The following is a 20,470-nucleotide window of genomic DNA, read 5'->3' on the forward strand; positions in this document are numbered from 1 at the left end:
GACATATCCCAGATTGCAGTCAGTGCAGAGCCACAGTTCTCTGTGTACACACCTTCCACCCCATACACCAAATGCTTATCGGTGTACAACCAGTGACAGGGGTGTAGGTTGGTGCTCATGGTGAAGATGGCACTGGGCCAATCCCCAGAAGAGCCTTGTGTTGTTCCCTGAACATGTGCCAAACTCTTTGCTGAGATGGTAGTGGGAGCATAGGGCATTATTTGTTTGACCCAGTGTTCAGTGCATCTTGGCAGGGCTGCACAGACCCCTGAAAGGTATTACAGTTGGTCTTGCCGATGAATTACATGTGAATAGGTCCCTTTTATCAGCTACCACTGAATGGCTCTGGTTCGAAGCACCATCACTTGTCAAATGTGTCTGATCACAAATCAGTGGCATTTATATTGTATGTGCTGCGAATACACTTATCAGCCATCGGTTTCTATGCTGTGTTTTCTGAGAAGCTTGACAGTTTGAGCACATCTGTGTTGGATTCTTTCCCAAACAGGATCCTATAATTGAATAATTCAACCTGCAATTTAGTGAGGTTTCCATGAAGCTCTTTTAGCAAGGCTTCCCTGTTGCTGTATAATTCTTAATATTATTTAAATGTATATAGTGCCTTTCTGAGACTCAAGGATGATTTTCAGACATATAGCAGCTTTTACAAACACTCACATAGTGATGAGCGGCGGCAGCCCATTTGGGCACAGTGTGCTCTCTATCAGAAACCACAGCCCCCTGGGGGTCTGCACTGGATCCAGGGGAAGGGGAGGAGGTGAAGACCAGGACAGAGCAGCAACCATCTCTAGACATACATGCACACATTCACACATGCACAGGTCACATACAGGCCTGTGTATCGGTAGATATACGGAATCTGGCCCATGTCATGCTTGCTTGTATGGTGGTACTGTTTGTGCTACCAATGGGTCACCTATAAGTGTTGATGTATATCTGTAAAGGAGGTGCAGTAGATGCATTTTAAGAGAGACAGATAAGGAGATTTGACATATTTATGAGTCTTCAGACAATTGATCAGGATATTACCAAAAGTGGCCATAAGCAAGGACCATGTCCAGACAAATGAGGGTGGGTGTGCAAGCCCATCTTGCAGTGCCATTTAGACATAAATGCATTTGGCAGACGCTCTTATCCAGGGCAACTTATCATTTCAGTAAGATTACAGACATAAGTGAATGTAGTGTTCAAGGACGCTTATTAGTATAGTGTGGTGGCTGGATGGGGAATTAAGTCTCCCATGGGAGTGGCAGCAATGTTACATACTGACCTACCGCTACATGTAAATGTGCTTGTGTATGTGCTAGTACTCTCAGATGATCAGAGCTTAGATGAGAGTCACATGCACATGTGAAGAAACTTCTGTGGAAGGCGTATCACTGAATAGCCCTGAAAATACTGATAGAATAGCATTTTGCCTTCCAGCAACCGAACCTAAATGTTGGGTTAAATTTTAATAGGATTAATTTAGTTTACAGATAATTATAAACTGTGTGTGTGCTTCATCACAATGATCTCTTCAGTTGTTGCGTGAATAATTAAAGCTTTGGTTTCCTTTTATGTTTTCATATTTTATGCATACTTGACATGAAATTCAAGGTTTTTTCATTTCAAAGAGAGAGAAAAGGGCATATAGAACAGCAGTAGAATGTGAAAGAAAGGAGGGAGACAAAGTGCATAAGAGAGAAAGAGACAGAGTGAGAGAGAGAGAGAGAGAGAGAGAGAAAGAGACAGACAGTGAGAGAGAGAGAGAGAGAGAGAGACAGAGTGAGAGAGAGAGAGCGAGAGAGAGAGACAGAGTGAGAGAGAGAGAGAGACAGACAGTGAGAGAGAGAGAGAGAGAGAGAGACAGAGTGAGAGAGAGAGAGAGAGCGAGAGAGAGAGAGAGACAGAGTGAGAGAGAGAGAGAGAGAGAGAGAGAGAGAGTGAGAGAGAGAGAGAGCGAGAGAGAGAGAGAGACAGAGTGAGAGAGAGAGAGAGAGAGAGAGAGAGAGAGAGAGAGAGAGAGAGACAGAGTGAGAGAGAGAGAGAGAGAGAGAGAGACAGAGTGAGAGAGAGAGAGAGAGAGAGAGAGAGAGAGAGAGAGACAGAGAGAGAGAGAGAGAGAGAGAGACAGAGAGAGAGACAGTGAGAGAGAGAGAGAGAGAGAGAGAGAGAGAGAGAGAGAGACAGAGAGAGAGAGAGAGAGAGAGAGAGAGAGAGAGAGAGAGAGAGAGAGACAGTGAGAGAGAGAGAGAGAGAGAGAGAGAGAGAGAGAGAGAGAGAGACAGTGAGAGAGAGAGAGAGAGAGAGAGAGAGCCTGCACTTTCACTAATTAAAAACGGCAAGTTCCTGCCTCTCTGCAGTCCGCATATAATCTTAGGAAGCACTTCCCTCACCCTCGGATCAATCTTGGGCTTTCAGCATGTTGATAGCTTTTCTCTGTTCTACTTATCATTGGGTAGGATAAAGCATTTTCCTTCTCATTTAGATAATCCAAGAGTCATTGCTTATGCAAGGAAAAAGAAAAAGGGATGAGAAGCTGCAGCTATATTTGTGCATGCATTCTGCATATAGGGTCTGTTTGGTGGCCTGACAGATATAGAAAGGATTGATTCAGATATCACTGTGGTCCCTTGGTCCCTAACCCTTGTGGATTACCACACTGCAATGCATTTTTGGATTACAACAGTGCGATACGTTGCATTTCATGACATGTATTTCATAACAAGTGAACCAAAGACTGTTTATACTTCCAAAAGGAATATTTCAGTTAAAGTATTTGTCGTTATAACTTTATCTCTGAAATGTACCCTGATCAAAAAATATCAAGCAAGATCACCAAAGAACTTCTGAAGGTTGGCATTAGTCGATTTATGCGGATGAATAATTACAGGATATTATAAATTGGGTAATAATTGAAAATGAGAAGTTACCCCATTCTTCATCTGTGGATAGCTCTTTGTGGGTGGATCAGAGGGGTTTTTCCTTTTTTTGCATATTTTGGCTCACATCTAGTCAGGCTTTGGTTCCCTATTACTTCCATCTCACTTCTGATGTGATATATAATGAGAAATAACGTGCTTATACCAGTGGCTTTGCATACCCACAGAACATTTGCAATAGAGAATTAGGTTTCCATGAGGGTAAAGCCAGTAATGTTTGCTATTGAGATAGGTTTGATAGTTTGTTTTATTGGTTTGACTTTGGTTTTTGGTTTGCTCACCGCAGTGGTATGTAGGCTACTATCTTAAACCACCGGAGAATTTTCACCCGTGGCTCGGTTATGGATTATTTGACAAGAACGATTTTCCATGACATCAGTGTGTTTGCGTTGAAAGTCATTGCGTAGGGTAGGGGAGTAAGATGAATATTATGTATGTAATAAATGAGCAACTTTTGTACAGGCTCTCTCTCTCTCTCTCTCTCTCTCTCTCTCTCTTTCTCTCTCCTCCCCTCTCTCCCCTTCATCCCCTTTCCCTTTCTCTTTTTCTTTCTCTCTCTCTCTTTCGTTTTCCTATCTTCAAAGAGACCACTTAGAAAAACATGCTCAAACATGTGAGGCTTAGGTCAGGGTGGGTGTGTCTACCTTCACAGGTTTGGCATGTGTTACAGGGAGTGTGAGTGACAGAAGGAGAGGGAGCTTTGCGGAAGGTTGTCTGAGCACAACAGGAAATGCAGTAGTGGTGAGGGAAGCAATCAACGGAGTGGCCTTCTCACCATATAAGCAAACTGTAGCTAAACAGAGACCAAGTGGTCTTTTCCTGTTGGTAGCAACAGGCTTCACTTCATTTATCCACAGTGTTTTTGCTTTTCTTCTATTCTCCATGTCTCTAGGCATGTCTTCTATCAGATTCTGTCATCCAGTCGCCTTCGAAAACTGCTCTGCTGCACAGTGACATTTGACCCAAACTCCTGTGCTAGGTTACAAAATGCCTTTATTTCCATAATGGTAGCAAGGATGCCTGTTGCATTCGGTTTCTTTCAAACGGGAGATGAAGGTCGAGGACTGCGTGAGTACTGTTGCAGAACCATGCTGGATTTGATTAGTCCTGTATGAAAAAGCTGCTCTGTTTTTCCAGTGTCCGTGCCGTTGGCCATACGGGATAGGTTGTATCCTTTGGCCATTTTCCTCCTGCTTATCCGCTGGCATCTTGCCCAGAGTCCAATTTTCTGTCACCGTGTGCTTTTTTATTTTCTTTTTTTCTTATTTATTTATTTATTTATTTTTTTTTTTTTTGCTGGTTGCTATGGGATATAAGATATCTCTCTGCTGGTAGCTTTGTATGTTGTAACTGTTTTTGCTTTAGAAAGGCATAAAAGCATTCATGCTGCACTTACAAGATAAGGGATTAATTGTGCCCTGTTCTAACAGTGTGTATGTGTATTTAGGGAGCCATACATGATTGCAGGACTATATTTTATGCTTGTTATATGTTTTTTTAATCTCTGAAATAATTTTGACCCAGAGTATTTTCATTCTGAACAAAAATTAATACTGCTCGTAGTTAAAAAATGTCTCAAAAAGAAATAACATGCATTGCCACCTTTTAATTCACTGTCAAATCAAATGTACTGGTTTTTATGTCGCAAACGTAAGATCTTTGACTGCATGAAGTGTGAACAGTCACCACTAGATGCTACCACAGAAGTTCTCTCTTTATGCAGTGAGAGTTCTGTTCTGTACATTTATTGAATTTGCTTGTCCTTGAAAGCTTTAAGATGAAGCTTATTCCTTTATATAAAAGTAGCTTCTGCAAACTAATATTTGATGGATGGAAAAAGATAAAAAAGATTTGTTCAATGTTTTCACATGCCCCCCCCCCCCCCACACACACATACACACACGTGCACACAAACACGTACAGTTTGAGTGTCAGGTGTAGTGGTGTTGGCTCATGTCTACAGAGCAAGGAATTTTTGAGTGTGCAAAAGGACTGTTACATTAGTACATCAGGGTTTCCCTTTATTAAGTGCCTTTTCTCTAAGTGTGTGTGTGACCTCTTCCTCACGTTAAAGGATTTTGGATTCAGTGCATGTGCTTGCATATGTGCGCACACACACACAGACACACACACACACACACACACACACAGCCTTTAACCTCTGTGTTGAGCCCTGCCTATGGGTGTTTATCTAGAGGAATCTGCTCAGCACTCATTGTGTTCTTATGTGTGGGTCTGTGAATGGAGTGGTGGAGGAATCCCAGTTATACTCTAAATTTTCTGAAAACTTTTGCCTGTCACATCAGGGTTGTATCCAGAACTCCCAGTGCTGAGGCCTCATCTCCCAGAGTTTATGATCCTGAGATACCACGGAGCATCAGTGCCATGGAAGCCCACACACACTTGCGGTTTGCCTTTGCTCTTCCTCCCTGTGTGATGTTTGGCTGTGCTCTGCTTGCTCCAGCTCGAAGATAAACGAGTCCATTTCCCCGAAAGCACCAGAGGTGGCTTTTGTCTCCCCATATTGTTTCAAGATCATTCTGCCTTCACTTTTATGTTCCATGACTCAATGATCTTGAAACATCTGTGCCATACTGCGCCCATCCATGTTGGGACCTAAAGCATGGTTTCAATTTGCTGATGGGATGATCCCGAATCTCCTGCTTCAGCAGGATGGTTCCTCCCATCACCTCCTCTTTCTCTGACCCCGCTCTCCTCTAGAGGTGGCCCGCATTGCCGTTTGTCTATTGGTCTATATATTGCATTGCCGTTTGTCTATTGGTCTATATATTGCATTGCTGTTTGTCTATTGGTCTATATATTGCATTGCCGTTTGTCTAATTCTGCATCTCAAAATAGCAATGAGTGCAAGTGCATCTGCAGCACTGTCCACACGTCTATATTTAGTAGCTCTGTGGGAGGGATTGATTATGGTGGTGGGGCAGACATTTCTCCTCCCACCAGCCTTGTGCCACCTGTGCCAATGTGCGAAACTCGAAGAACCAGCGTGGTCATCCTTGGCCCTCATCCGCCTCGCCTCACTGCTGTCTCGGCCTCAGACATGTAAGCTGGGAGAGAGTTATCAGCTGGTCATGACCTACAGGACCTGTTACATGTCATGCTGTAAATGCTATCTGCTTTGTGTCGGGAAGGGGCTGAAACCTTAGAGCCATGCGGAGAACCATGTAGTGCATAAGCAGAAGTGGCATTGCTCTGTTTAACGGCACAGCTCATTCTGGAAGAGCTTGCTAACACGCATGTGGTCCACGGTCAGTGCCAGAGGACATGTCATGTTAGCAAATGCATGTATTATTTTGGGAGAAGATTTTCACCTCTTTCCTTCCCTGTTTAATTATAGTTCCAGACATTTCTAATCTAGGAAATTTCCCTGTGGGACATCACACATACCAGTCTAGATGAAACTGGGGTTCAGAACTTAGTTCTAATGGTGGGACCTCCAGGTACTCTGCTAAACAGTACTTTTACCCTTGAAATTCAGAGTCTGGGGGTGGGGGCGGGAATGCAAGCTCAGCTGCTGAAGTGGTCATCCTGCTTCTTAAAAGGGCTCAAACGAATTAAAGAGAGCAGAGGGCAGTAAGGGAAGCTCAGTCAGCCTGCAGAGGAGGAAATGTCATGGGATGGGGGGGTCAAACAGGGACAGCACACCACCTCTCTCACCAGCTGCCCAATTTAAGGTTGATGGATGAACAACTTAATGAAGTCATTCCCCTTTCACGGCACTCTGCTCTGGCCTGCATGCTGCTGAGGTCTGGATGCATTTTTGAAAAAAAACCAAAAACAAAAATGGAAAAACAGCACATTTTCAGCACAGTTTATATCTGGGGCAGAAAATACGGAAGGAGGGCTGCAGAAGACATTTGCAGATATTTAAGGGGAGATTGATCGGAGATATATGTGGAAGAGAGAGACGCTTGGGAACAGAGCGGCAGTGCGTCCGGCCAGCGAGAAGGCTCTGGGGGAGAGGGAGAGAAGGTTAATGAAAAATTAAAGTGACATTAGCACAAACATGAGTGAGCATGCTTAGTGAAAAGGCTGGCATGAGGGAGGCTAAGGAGTGAAGCAGGGGGTAGAAGGAGTGAATGAAAATAAGAATGGAGAGAGAGAGAGAGGGAGAGAAAGGGACTGAGAGAGGGATAGAGGAGGGGCTAAGGAGCGAATACGGGGAGGGGATAGATGGAGATAAATAAAGGCCTTGCAGCCACCTCCCCCTTGCTCCTGTGGAGCTGAGTTGCATGACCCCAAAAGCTTTGTGAGTTTCAGTGAACAGAGTAGGAGAGGGAGAGAACGAGGGAGGGAAGGAGGGACGCGCTCAGATCGAAGAAGAGAGAGAGAGGGGAATGAAAGAAGAGACAGAGTGAGAGAGAAGCAACGCCAGTTGATCTGCGCTCTCCTCGGTGTGTCATGGATTTGTGGAGCTGCAGGGCAGTTGTGCGTGGACTAGTGTGGAATTCAGCACTGTGGAATAGTTCTGTGGAATAGTTGGGAATACTAGGCCAGGTCTACAGCAGAACCGTGTGGAATTCTGCTCCCAGTCCGGAACTGTCAGTGTGATTTCATGATGCCTTCTGTGTCCCTTAGCCTGCCGGCGATGCTGGCTGGCCAAGCGCGCACCTGGGTGTGCCTCTCCTGCATGTTCTGGGTAAGCCACTCCATGGTTTGCTTTGGGAGAGGGTGGTGTTATTACTGCAGTTGTCACCCCAAGAGACAGGGATTTCTTTCTCTTCCAGCACTTATATGAATGGACTGATTACGCTCTGGGTTAGTACTTAGTAACTCATGCCTCAATTGATATTGGTGCATATCTTTAATTTAGAAAGTTATTGAGAATGTTTAGGATGTGTATCACAATAATTATGCAAGATTATTTATTTCTTGTTCTTCTTTTTGGCTCTGTTCATCACTCTGGTAACTTCCTGGGCTCTCTCTCTCTCTCTCTCTCTCTCTCTCTCTCTGCTTCTTTATTGCTTTGGGCCTGGTCACTTGCTTCAGGCCAATAGGGCAGATCTCCTCTGACCCCTGCTCTTTTAATTAGTGCTCTTCTTTTGAGAATGCTCAGAGAGATCTCAGGGCCCATCTAAGGCCTGGTGCACTGCTTTAACTGAACAGGGAAGCTGAGTCTGCCTTTAGGGCTGTGGTTAAGGGGGTCAAGCAGGCTTAAACACCTGAAGCCTCCGGCAGTGTGAGAACCTGCCCGCCAGGACGGGTTAGGGATGAGGAGAACTACAGATGGAATCATATAGAATGGAGGAGATGTAGGAAACAGATGGAATCATATAGAACTGAGGATATGTAGGAAACAGGATTCCAAGAAGAAATAGACGTGATTTATATGCTAACAGGGTATAGGAGGAAATCCCTCTGCTGCAGTATTTGGCAAATGTGTGACACAATTGCCTATTGAGGAGTGATTGCATCTAAGGTGGAGAAAGCCATCTTACCTGGAAGACAGATACGAAGGGGGAGAAAGAAGGAAATGGATATAGACAGGAAGTATAGCACAAGGGTGACAGAGTTGAAAAGCGGAGGGTTTGAGACATTCAATACATAAAGGAAAATCTGAGAATGCGCTTCCTCAATACACTCTGAATTATAAATGAGCTCTCTGAGGCTTATGGACTGAAAAGGCAGGACATGGCAGACTCTGGTCATTCAGTCTTCCATGGAAGACTGGTACTCATGGACAAGGGTGAAGGTTAAAGAAACAAGCTGCTGAATGGCAAAGCTGACGGGGAGTGAGTTTGATTGGCAGGTGTAATTAGTCATGTATCAAGAAAGGGTGGCACTGTGGAGCTGCAGAGGGCAGGCTTGGTCAGTTCCAGCTGTGTGGCCCATAGGTATAATGTCCAGTGATGAATATTGCTCTTTCATGCAGACCTCAGAGACATGGTGTTACTTACAGATAGGCTTATTGCCTCTCAGCCAAAGCAAATATTGACCCACTGCTAAATCCCAAGTTGGTAAAGAGGTGAAAGAGCTTAATGGGATGATCAATGTCCATTAACCCATGCTGAATCAATCTAGAGCAAACATGTGGGACTGAGGTCATTGCAGTGTTACTTGTTTCTGGTTTTGGACCACAGCCTGGGACACAGGTGCCCAGGCCACATAGAAAGTTTGTGCTGCAGGCCTCCTGGTGGCTTTGCATTTTTCGTCACTCTTATTGTATTTCTGGGACTTCAGTTTGCACTGCTCATTCTTCTGCTATCAATCCTCATACATTGCAAGTTTGTATGTGGCCTGGAAGTCTGTCAAACTCATAAGTGCAGCATCATTCAATTTTAGATTTTTCACCGGTATATTTCTCATGCTCATGCAGTTTATGCTTACATTCGATTCTGTGAATGTACCCCTGCATACGCTGTCACGCTGTCATCTTTGCCATCTGTGTGCATATGTTTGCGCATGTATACGAGCCGTTACATCAGTTTGCTCTGCGAAAAGTGAAACTTGGAGCAACTGCCCCAAGGAGACTTTGCCTCCCCCTCTGGCGACATGAAAGGCTGTTTAACCCCGAGCAGGTGATTTATGGGGCAAGCCCCTCTCCCGCCCTATCTTGCCCCTTCTGAGGTGTGGCCCTCCGCACGCTTCACTGGCCACTGTTGCTCTCCTGCCCCCCACCGGCGCTCAGCCTGCGCTCTGGAATGTCTCGCGTCCCGGCCCGTCTCCAATTCGGGCTTCTCCTGCTCTGGCTTTCTGGGCGCCCTCGTATTTTACCCCTGCTCTCCCCCCCTCCTGTTTTTTGCTGTCATCCTCTCCAACTTCCCCCATTTCTCTCCCACTCCCCTCCCTCCCACTCTTTCTCTCCTAATCTTTATCTTGTTGTTGGGCCAGCATTTCTCAGCCTCTTGTCCTCTTTATGTGTCTGGCTCTTAAACAGCATCCGTGTGTTTATAGAATCTTTAAATAATGCACTGTAGGTTTGGGGCTTTGGTGTTCCCTGCATCTCTCTCCCTTTGCTACACGGTGCAGCAGAACGTCAGGTCTTTATCCGAACATTTGTCTGGGAATGGGAATATTTTTCAGTGCATCTCATCTGATGTAAGACAAGCGAACGGCCTCGCTGTCTCCTGTGCCACCAGCAGACTCGTTTGTTGGCTGAAGATTGGGAGTGCTTCAGAGGCTACAAGATGCAACCGATGCTTCTACTAAGCAGTTCCTGTCACTCAGCAGAAGTTCATTAAAGTCTTGGCAGCAAACCCAGCGGCTTAAGGAGGATGCTTGGATGTGCATCATATGGTTTTAATCATTGCTGAACTGAAGATGATTATTTACTGTTGGCTTGTTTTCTCTCTGCTGGGGGTGCTATTTGATGTGAGTTCAGCATGGAATTCATGAGAAATAAAGTCTGTTGTGCCCTAACCACTGTATTTCAAATGAATAAAGCCATACAGTAACCTGTGCAAATGGACTGCTGTCACAAATTCTTTATACATTTCTACCCTATTGCTTATAGTACTAAAAAAACTTTTGCTTCTCACAATGCTATGTGAATCTCTCTTCTTACTCTTGTTTAAATAGTAGCAAAGGCTGTAGACTATGATTCATCTGCCTGCAAAATAGAACAGCCATGCACTTGCTTTACGATTCCAGGACTGGGCCATTTTTAGATAAGCAGGCACATGGCCACTCACTCTGGGGAGACTGTACTAATGATGGGTGGTTAGCCTGGGTCCCAGGTGGTTGGGGAATTTGCGAGGAAGATGACCAGGCTCTGTGCCTTACTCAAAGAACGAATAAGGTGCTGAAACATGTTGGTAATTATGCTTGGGAATGAGGGGGACACCCAGGCCCCTACGTTGGACCTCCTGTGAGGTTTTGAGAGAGAGGCCCCCTTGTAAGAGCTCTCTTTGTTCTTCAGGGGCACTCTGATATGGCCCAAGGTGCAGCTCTGCAATAAGAGATGTATTCTAATACCTGTGGCTTTGCATGAAGTCTGTGTTACGGCAAGATTTTGTTTTGTGTGATGCTGCTCTTTTTCCAGTAGAGTAATGTTTCTTTGTCTCAGACATTTTTAGATGCATTTCAGTCATTATTTTTCTTGTAACACCATCATAACATGGAAACAGTGAGTTTCCTCTACAGTAAGAAGCAGAGACCACAGCACTTAGGCTCCCACTGCTGCTATAACAAGACTTTGAATGGTTTGCATGTTATATACTCCAGTATGCTTTAAAGCTGGTGTCCTGTAACGCCTCAGTGTGACCTGTGAGGCTTCGCTGACCAGCACTGACAGGTAAACGAATGCTGACAGCCTCTGATTCTGTGATCACAATGTCTGGACTCGTCCTTAAGTGATGACTGCAGTTTCCCCAGCACTACCACACTGATCAATAGTGTGATTATGTTCACTCTTTAGTCAGCTGGAACTGAGGGACGTTGTTTGGACTCTGAGTCTGGGAACGAGGCTCATCTTTCTCAGTAATGGATGCCTGAACTTCATTTCCCTCTTTATTAAAAACAGCTGCTTGGGGATGTTGGAGGCCAATTCATTTTTTACAAAATTTTGTTTGTTTATTTACACTTTTGCCTCGGTCATGGGGTACCGTCCTTGTGGGAGGGGGTGTTTATTTGGACAACCATTTCTGATTTGCTGTCCCAGGAGCTTTATTTCTTTCTTTTTCTGTGATAAATGGCTGCACGTTGTCAAGGTGTGTGCTGCTTTGATTCATGTGATCCATGTTCGTTGACCTCATGGGGAACGTGGCGGTCCAGACGGCAAGCGTGCCTTGCCAAATGCTGCATTCATCTGTCCTGGGACTCTCACCCGACAGGGAAGAATATGTCAGGCAGATTGTTTCCTGGTTTGTAGTCTATGAAGTCAAGCTTAATGCAGAAGTAACTACTGCTCGTGAAATGTATCTGTATTAAGATTTCAGGGCCTCATGCTGTCACTGTAATTTAGTCATTTACGGTCATGGTGAAAGTAAGGCCTAAATAAGTGTGCCCAAGTGTGGCCATGTGCCTGCAGAGTGGACTCAGGAAGCTTTCCTAGACCTGGATCATTTTAAAGTCTTTCAGTAGTTTTCTTGGATTGCGTATTATGTTGGGCTAGCTGAACAAAATGGATTTGGTTGGGCTAAATATCCATTCAGATCAGCTCTGGAAAAAAAAAAAAAACACGCCCAGAACACCAAGACTCAGGGCTGTGTAGAGCTAATACATGTATCTTAACTTTAGTGAACTGCCTTACATGGCTATGATTAAGGCATTAAACATAATTCCTCTAAATGATGCATGTGCCATGAAATACCATTAATATAGTGTAATACATTTGGAAGTCTTTTCTCCATTTAATCACAACTATTTTGTCTTGTGAAGTATTGCTATAAAATTTTTTGTTCTTTTGCCCTGAGGCTTTCCAAAGTGTGAAGTTACACTGCGGTCTAGATTGCAGTCTTGATATGTACAACATTAAAGCATCTTTACCAGCCAGCTGCAGTTTATATTTATGTAGTCTTGCAAGGGACTTGCTTTACTTCATCTGCTATTGATCTGAGAATTGAGCTTGTGTAATCTTCCCAATCTTAGTTATTTTATTCCTTTGAAAGAGGAATACTGTTGGTTTGTGTTTGATCTCTGAAATTTCAGATTTCACAGTATAGTTACAATACCTAAATTAAACCGATAACTTTTGCTAGCTAACTAAATACAGAGCTATCTACAAAATTAAATAGTTATCATAGTAAAATAGCCAAGACGGCTACAAAAATGAAACAAATAATTGCTGTTTTACAACTTGGAATATCTACCTAATGGGGGTGTAAATTAGAATACTAGCATAAAACAGGCCAGTTTTCCTTTCATGCCTTGCAATCTTCATTGTTCTCAGTATCTTAAAACATCAAACTTAAAAATTACACATTTTACAATATATATTTAAATGTAATGTAAACTAATTTCCCTATTCAGTTGAAGGCATCTGTGAGAATCAGCCAGTAGCCACAATTGGTTGCTTATAATGCTGACCTGAAGTTTAATTCATTCCAAGTGTTGGTGCTTTATGTACCCCTGTTTTGTTTTGTTTTTCCTCAGTTTGGACAGAGCACTCTCAAACTATTTCACTGCGAGTTATACTGTGTATGACTATGTATGTGACAAATAAACCAAACTTGAACTGTACATGCCCATAAAACACTGGGCTCTGAGTTTGATTAACACGAAGGGTGTAAAACATGCTGTAATTAACACTTTTTAACACTAAAAAAAACAACTTGGAAAAATCAACACTTTTCACACTAAAATTTGCTTTGTGAGCACAAAAAGACAATAGTCAGCAATATTACTTGAGTATGAAAAGCAGTTAAGTATTACATAGTAACTGATCTGACAGCTTTAACTGCAATTAGTATGGTTTCAACTTTCTTTTTTTCTTGCTTGTTTGCTCAATGGTCTCTAAGATCTCATCCTTATTTGTAGTCACTATAAGAGTGTGTACACCTCTTAGGCAACAGACATATAGGCAGGCCAGGGTTTTTCTTGTCAATTTTTGGATAACTGAGTCATTTCCTCCTGGGGATCTGTTCCCTCTGAAGTGAACTTCACCTTGGATACACGTGGGATCAGAGGAAAAAGGAGAGCGGGAGAGAAAGCCTGGGAGAAACTACAATGCCTTGGATGCACTTTTTTACTAAATGAAAAGCAGGTGACTATTCAACATGAGTTTGGTGGATGGAGAGGTCATGTTCCACTCCTCCCTGCCCTGGCTAGATGCCAGATAGATCTGTCCCATCTAGCCATTATAAAGTGGTTGTGGTAACCCAGAACACCATGCCCTTAAGAGTAGATTTAAACCATGCAATTGAGAATGCTATGACCATGTGATGTGTTATTCTATTTCTGACTTACCTGTAAAAGATTAACTGTTGAAATGGAATAAACTAATATTCCAAATAAAATCTTGGTGTCCAGTCATATACCCAAATGTATAGTATGGGTCTATGTTTGTGATTGAAGTGTCCAACTTGATTTAAGTAATTAAAATCTGAGTTGATGTCATTTAATTTAATGCTTTGTTACTTAAGGTAAATATGATACTCTTTGGAGAAAACTTGGACTTACTGGCATTGTACTGGGACGATTTGACACCACTTAATTACACTTAGGGCCAGATTCTCTTGTTATGAGGTATGGGATGAGATCTATCTGGAAAAAGACCCAATCTCTTTTTCTGGGGAATAAACTCAATTTCTCTACCGACATATGACCTAGAGGTGGTCCGTGGCGTGCTCATGCCTCATAAAAACATATCATTCATCTTCTGCCTAGCAGTGACTTCTGTTCATCATATTGTATGTCTGATCTAGAGAATAGCCCATATCTTAGCTCTAGCCCTTATACTTGTAGGTTGTAAGACTGTACTTAGGTTCTGTAGGAGACAGTTGGGTAGTCCGTACTTGGGTTCTGTAGGAGACGGTAGGCGAGTGGCTCCCCTCCCCTCTCTTGGCTGGCTGCCGGAGGAAGGATTTACTCCCGGCCTGCTGCTCCAGTGTGATAATGATAGAGTGAGTGTCCTGCTCGACAGAGCAGCACAAAGATGGCAGCGTGGTGCCGAGGGAGCTCTGTCTGGGCAAGAGTTCTGGGAATGAAGTGTGGAAGGTCTCTGTGGTGTGCTGCTAGCAGTCTGTGGTTGCACTGCTTACTGAAGGCAGTGTATACATTAACACCAATATATAGAATATTCACATCCAATGGCTCATAGAAAGTGCTAGACAAAGGTTTTACACTTCTGAAAAATATATACAAATGCTTCTAAAATGATTTATTTCACATTATTTATTTCAACACAGTTAGCTTTTCTTCAGAATCATGAGTGGTCTGCAGGCACATACTGTGTTTTTTCTTCATTGTTATATATGTAAAACATTATTTAACAAGATAATGTATTCTGATGTATGAGTCAGGATATGATGGACATGAACAGAAATGTCCATATTTGATTTGAGTACTTGGAAGTGGAGTAGTTATAGCTGCTAGTTGCTGCAGCTACAATCTGTTAATATAGCATTATAACACAGCTGTTCATCATCAGACTGGCCTTCTATGGGCTTCACTAAAAGCTTGAGCTGATACAGTGTAAATATAGGTTGGAGGCTGTATACAGTGATTTCTATATTTGTACACAGTTCTGCTCTAAATATCAGTTGGGAGAGGGTGGAGTTGATTAAGAACCTTCCAGAAGAGATGTGCAGCTGTGGCGGGTGTCTGATCAAGGAGGGCAGATGTGTGTCTTGTATCTAATCATATCCGTGTTTTGCTGGGATGGAGATGGAGGTGCACGATTAGCACATGATTAAGATCCCCCTTCTTAAGCCCATGCCTAGCCTTTGTGCATCCACTGGAAACACCTGCCATCTATTAGTTCACATAAAGCAAATTTCACCTAAATTAGCTGGTAATGGGGAGTGGGGGTATGGGATATACAGGGTGGCTGAGATGGAGGTGATGAAGATCGAGGTGATGAAGAAGCCTTGCTTCTCAAGGTTGTGTATTAGTGTTGTCTGGGCATTAGGGGTGGAGATATGGACCAGGGCTGGCGCTTTAAAGATGTGAAGGGAGATCATGGGAATTCTGTAGATGGGGGCAGTAGGTGGTCCATGGAGTACTGGTGCCTCATAAACACATATATCGTAATAAGTCTTCTGCCTAGCTTTCCTTGCCTGAGTGCTGATAACCTAAATGTTTAGACAATGACGAGTCTCCAGCCTGTTTGGATTGGGCCAGCTAATGAGAGTCAGATGGAGGGTGGACCATTTCCTTTAGACTTCATGTTTGGCTTTTGTTTAAAATGCAGAAGGAATGGTGAACGTTTGATGGGGGCTAAGTGCCATTCTCAGGAGCAGAAGGTGCCAGTGCATTTCCTAGCTTTAGTGGGGGAAGAGGCTGCTTGTAAAACCTGTACAGGATTGGTTTGCCTGTATTTGCACATGAGCACTTCATACGTATCTGCAGTGTACTGTTATTTTCTAGTCTTTTTTCGAGGAAGGTTATTGTTCATGCCATGCTCTATGAGAAAGGATCTTTCATAAAGAGATGAATCTCATCTATAGTGACTGATGGTTGGAGGGGCAGCTTCTAATGCAGCCTCAGGGAGCACTGAGGAAGATCCATATCAAAACAAACAGCATTATAGCATAGTATTGCGCGCGCACACACACACACACACACACACACACACACACACACACACACTAAGATTAAAATTTATTCTCTTTCGGTCTCAATTTTGTATTCCTATATTAATTTTTTAATCTCTCAAAAGTTTTATTCTTGATTTCTGACCTCCAAAGAGTACTTCTCTTCAACTTTCAATACATTCAAGTCATAACTATTTAATGTGGTGTAGTACCTTGTTTAGTGTTGGAGTCTAAAAACAAACAAGCACATTTTTTTTTAGCACGTTTGAATAGTGCCAGGTGGTGTGCCTGAATCTTTCTTTCACAATCTCTTTCACTGCATCATTTTATTCAGTTCCCAAATCAATTGATTATCACCCCTGAGTGTCCCCTAATAGCCTCCCCTCCCCTGGGGTGAGTTAACCCCCACTTCTGGGCTCAGAGCCACAGATCTCATTTCAGAAACTTCATGTGGGGGCTTCCTCCCCATTAGAGGGAGAAACAGAGAGACAGAGATAGATAGAAAGAGAGTGAGAAAAAGAAGGAGGGAAAGGAGAGAAAGAAGGAGAAAAGAGGTCAGGCATCCTCAGTGTCTCTGAGTGGATGTGGGGTCAGAGAGGGTGGAAAGAGAGGAATGGTGGGGTCAGAGGTCAGTTGCCCCTGCTGGGTAATGTTTTGTCCGTGGAAGAATAGCAGTCTTGTGAAAGAGAACAGAGCAGATGAAGGGGGTTGTTTTTCAAGAGAGGCCAGACCTTCTCAGGCCAGACTGGGGTACAGCAAGTTGGGGGGGTTGAGATACTTTGTGTTTAGACTATGTGTGGGTCAGGACTGGAGGTAGACAGCCTGAGGGGGTCCTGCACCCCTCCACCGCCCATGTAACGTGCCCCATTCCAGGAGATGGATCGAAGGAGGAAGGCTGTCGGACAGCTACAATATGGGACACCATGTGTGGAGTGCACCACATTGCTAATCGATGGAGCAAGAGAGGGAGAGAAATGCAGGGGAATGGAGAAAAGGAGGGAGAGGGAGAGGGAGAGAAAGAGAGAGAGAGAGAGAGAGTTAACAGTCAATGAGAAAGAGAGACAGAGCTCTAAAACTGATGGTGAGCACTGCTGGCATAATTCGTGTCTACTGTAAGTGGGAGCAGAATGAGTGGCTAACCTGCTCAAAGCTGTACCAGCACTGACCCAAACCACCCTGTCTTTAGGCACAACATTCATTTTTAAGTAAAGCACATAGGAAGAATGCCTTGAATCCTAATTTTACAGTTCGTCAGTGTGCTCACCTCTGTAAAGTTACTGATTAGTGGTAATACAGAAATCCCAGATTTCCTCGAAATCTTAACAGAGGCCACCATAACAACTGTCCCGTTTTATGTCATTATCTATTGTGTGTGACAACATGGAACTGAACCCTCTCATGGGCCATTAGGTCAGATCCATCTAGTACCTTAAGCATTTCTCTTTAAAATACGTACTTTTTACAAGCTGTGAATAGGCCTTAGATATCAACCATATATATGTATTCTGTATGTGTGTATATGTATTTCGGTATGGCTGTGATACGTTTAGTAGAGTTCACTTAAATGTGTATTTTCACTTAATTGAGTAATTAGTGAGTAAATAAAACACATACAGGACAGGATGTATATTCTGTGTGTGTGTGTGTGTGTGTGTGTGTGTGTGTGTGTGTGTGTTTTGTCCCGGCTCTGTGTGTGTGTGTGTATGTGCTTTGAAGGTTAAGATTTATGAGGGATTTAGGAAAGCATGCTTTTGTGAACTAAGAAAGAGAGAGAGAGAGAAAGAGAGAGAGAGAGAGAGAGAGAGAGAGAGAGAGAGAAACCGGGCCTAGTTTTCCCAAAGCATTACGGTGTTAACATCATCATCATTCACACATACACATTTCCTTCACTCACAAAAATATGCTAGCCCAAATCCCACATAAATCAGAAACACCCAAAATGCCCTTACAGAGTGTATGTAAGGGAATTTTGGGTGTCTCTCTCTCTCTGTCTGTCTCACTCTCTCTCTCTCTCTCTCTCTCTCTCTGTCTGTCTCACTCTATCTCTCTCTTTCTGTCTCTTTCTCTCTCTCTCTCTCCTTTCTGTTCCTTCTTCTGTCTTTCCTTTCTCTCTCTAGGCAGAAGGAAAACAGTTTTACTAGATGACTTTATGCAGCAGGAATGTGTGAGAGAGTTGGGGCAGCAGGTCTGCTGTTGCTGTGAGCTGTTCTGCCGTTGGGTGCTCAGCAGCCTACAAGAGGTGCCACTCCTGGACGGCTTTTGCACAGTCCCACTCAGTCCTCCAGTTGTTTCGCAGTACAGACAGTACTGGTGTACACCTAGTAGTAGTTTTTTTTTCACCTTCCCTTGTTTTGTCCATAATTCCTTTCATAACATACCGCCTCCCTTTAGGTGGTTTGAGATTTGATGCCTGATGATAGATGATAGATGTTTCTGACAGCTGCTGCTTGTACACGACACATGCAGATGTGCATATTCCCAGCCCTAATCCCGCCTCTCTCTGTGTATGAGGATGCTTTCCTCCTCTCTGTATGAGTGGATGCTCTCCTCCTCTCTGTGTGTGAGTGGATGCTCTCCTCCTCTCTGTGTGAGTGGATGCTTTCCTCCTCTCTGTGTGAGTGGATGCTCTCCTCCTCTCTGTGTGAGTGGATGCTCTCCTCCTCTCTCTGTGTGAGTGGATGCTCTCCTCCTCTCTGTGTGAGTGGATGCTCTCCTCTCTCTGTGTGAGTGGATGCTTTCCGTCTCTCTGTGTGAGTGGATGCTCTCCTCCTCTCTGTGTGAGTGGATGCTCTCCTCTTCTCTGTATGAGTGGATGCTTTCCTCCTCTCTGTGTGAGTGGATGCGCTCCTCCTCTATGTGTGTGAGTGGATGCTCTCCTCCTCTCTGTGTGAGTGGATGCTCTCCTCTTCTCTGTATGAGTGGATGCTTTCCTCCTCTCTGTGTGAGTGGATGCGCTCCTCCTCTATGTGTGTGAGTGGATGCTCTCCTCCTCTCTGTGTGAGTGGATGCTCTCCTCCTCTATGTGTGTGAGTGGATGCTCTCCTCCTCTCTGTGTGAGTGGATGCTCTCCTCCTCTATGTGTGTGAGTGGATGCTCTCCTCCTCTATGTGTGTGAGTGGATGCTCTCCTCCTCTATGTGTGTGAGTGGATGCTCTCCTCCTCTCTGTGTGAGTGGATGCTCTCCTCCTCTCTGTGTGAGTGGCTCCGCTACAGCTCTCCTTGTGAGTTAGTGCTGCCTCTGTCACTGACCCCCCAACCCCTTGGTTGTGTGTGTGTTTGAGTGCTCCTCTTGGCTTTATGCCCAGTCTGTGTCTCCTTGCACTACATGGACAGTTCAAATGGAGAAATACTGTTCCAGAAGAGAGGAGCCCTCACCTTGAGTGTGGGTGTGGATATGCAGGTGAACAGTGTATGTGTAGGTGTGGATGTTTTATGTGAGTAGTGTATGTGTGGGTGTGGATGTTTTGTGTGACTGTGTGTGTGTGTGTGTGTGTGTGTGTGTGTGTGTGTGTGTGAGAGAGAGAGAGAGAACTGACATTTTAGGTTTTCATTAGCTAAATGTAAGTCAGGCAGGTATATTTGACATAAACATGCCTTACTGCAGTTACATCTCTGCTGGTGTTGCTGAATGTGTCTTCACTAATGTGTTGCTTAATAAACCTGACCAACTACTACATTTATACCACACGTGCAACACATTTGAACGCAGTGTTCTATCAATCCACTAAGTTTCTTTACTTCAGAAGAACTCCAAAATGGTGTCCAAAATGGTGCCTTTCTCTCTCTCTCTCTCTCTCTCTCTCTCTCTCTCTCTCTCTCTCTCTCTCTCTCTCTCTCTCTCTCTCTCTCTCTCTCTCTCTCTCTCTCTCTCTCTCTCTCTCTCACACACCACACACACCACACACACACACACACACACACACATGCACGCTGTCTCGCTGTTTCACTTTCTCACTCATGCTCACTCACTCACTCCTATACAAATTTTATACCTACTGTTCAATGTTAGGAATAATCTACACACCATTTAGTTACTCTTAACATGTCACTTAAAGTTTTTCCTTTAGATTTAATCAAGGTATTTTTTAGGATGTCAGTATGTTACTAAGTCATTATTCCCTAATATTGCCTGAATGGGAGTGTGATTCTATATCCTTCCATCTGACTTGGTAGCCAGAGTTACCAGAGAGGCTTAGAGGTCTGGACTGGGCTGTGTAATAATTATCTTTCAAATTAGGTAAACTGCAGAGTTGTATATCTTATCTTTGGTTTTGCAGAGCTCTAAATCTTATCCTTGCCATATATACACCTAGAGCTGATTTTATCCTGTTCTAAATCCAGGTTTGGAGATATTTTAGTTGCAAGTGCCTG

General features: G+C 43.8%; 1 protein-coding gene across 7 annotated transcripts in view; it reads left to right on the forward strand.

Moving 5' to 3' along the window:
- tns1b (tensin 1b) overlaps positions 1–20,470 on the forward strand; it is a 136,354-nt gene that overhangs the window by 10,619 nt on the left and 105,265 nt on the right. The window contains exons 1-2 of one of the 7 annotated variants that reach the window (XM_035534711.1): positions 7,167–7,360; positions 7,545–7,605. The exons of 5 other annotated variants lie outside the window; for them this stretch is intronic. In XM_035534711.1, the coding sequence (XP_035390604.1) occupies positions 7,555–7,605 (51 nt within the window). In that variant the 5' untranslated portion in view covers positions 7,167–7,360; positions 7,545–7,554. Of the gene's footprint in view, positions 1–7,166; positions 7,606–20,470 lie in introns of those variants that run through there. One more of the 7 variants, XM_035534701.1, reaches the window with a different exon arrangement.

This window comes from Electrophorus electricus, chromosome 2, assembly GCF_013358815.1.
Source record: "Electrophorus electricus isolate fEleEle1 chromosome 2, fEleEle1.pri, whole genome shotgun sequence".
Lineage (NCBI taxonomy): Eukaryota > Metazoa > Chordata > Actinopteri > Gymnotiformes > Gymnotidae > Electrophorus > Electrophorus electricus.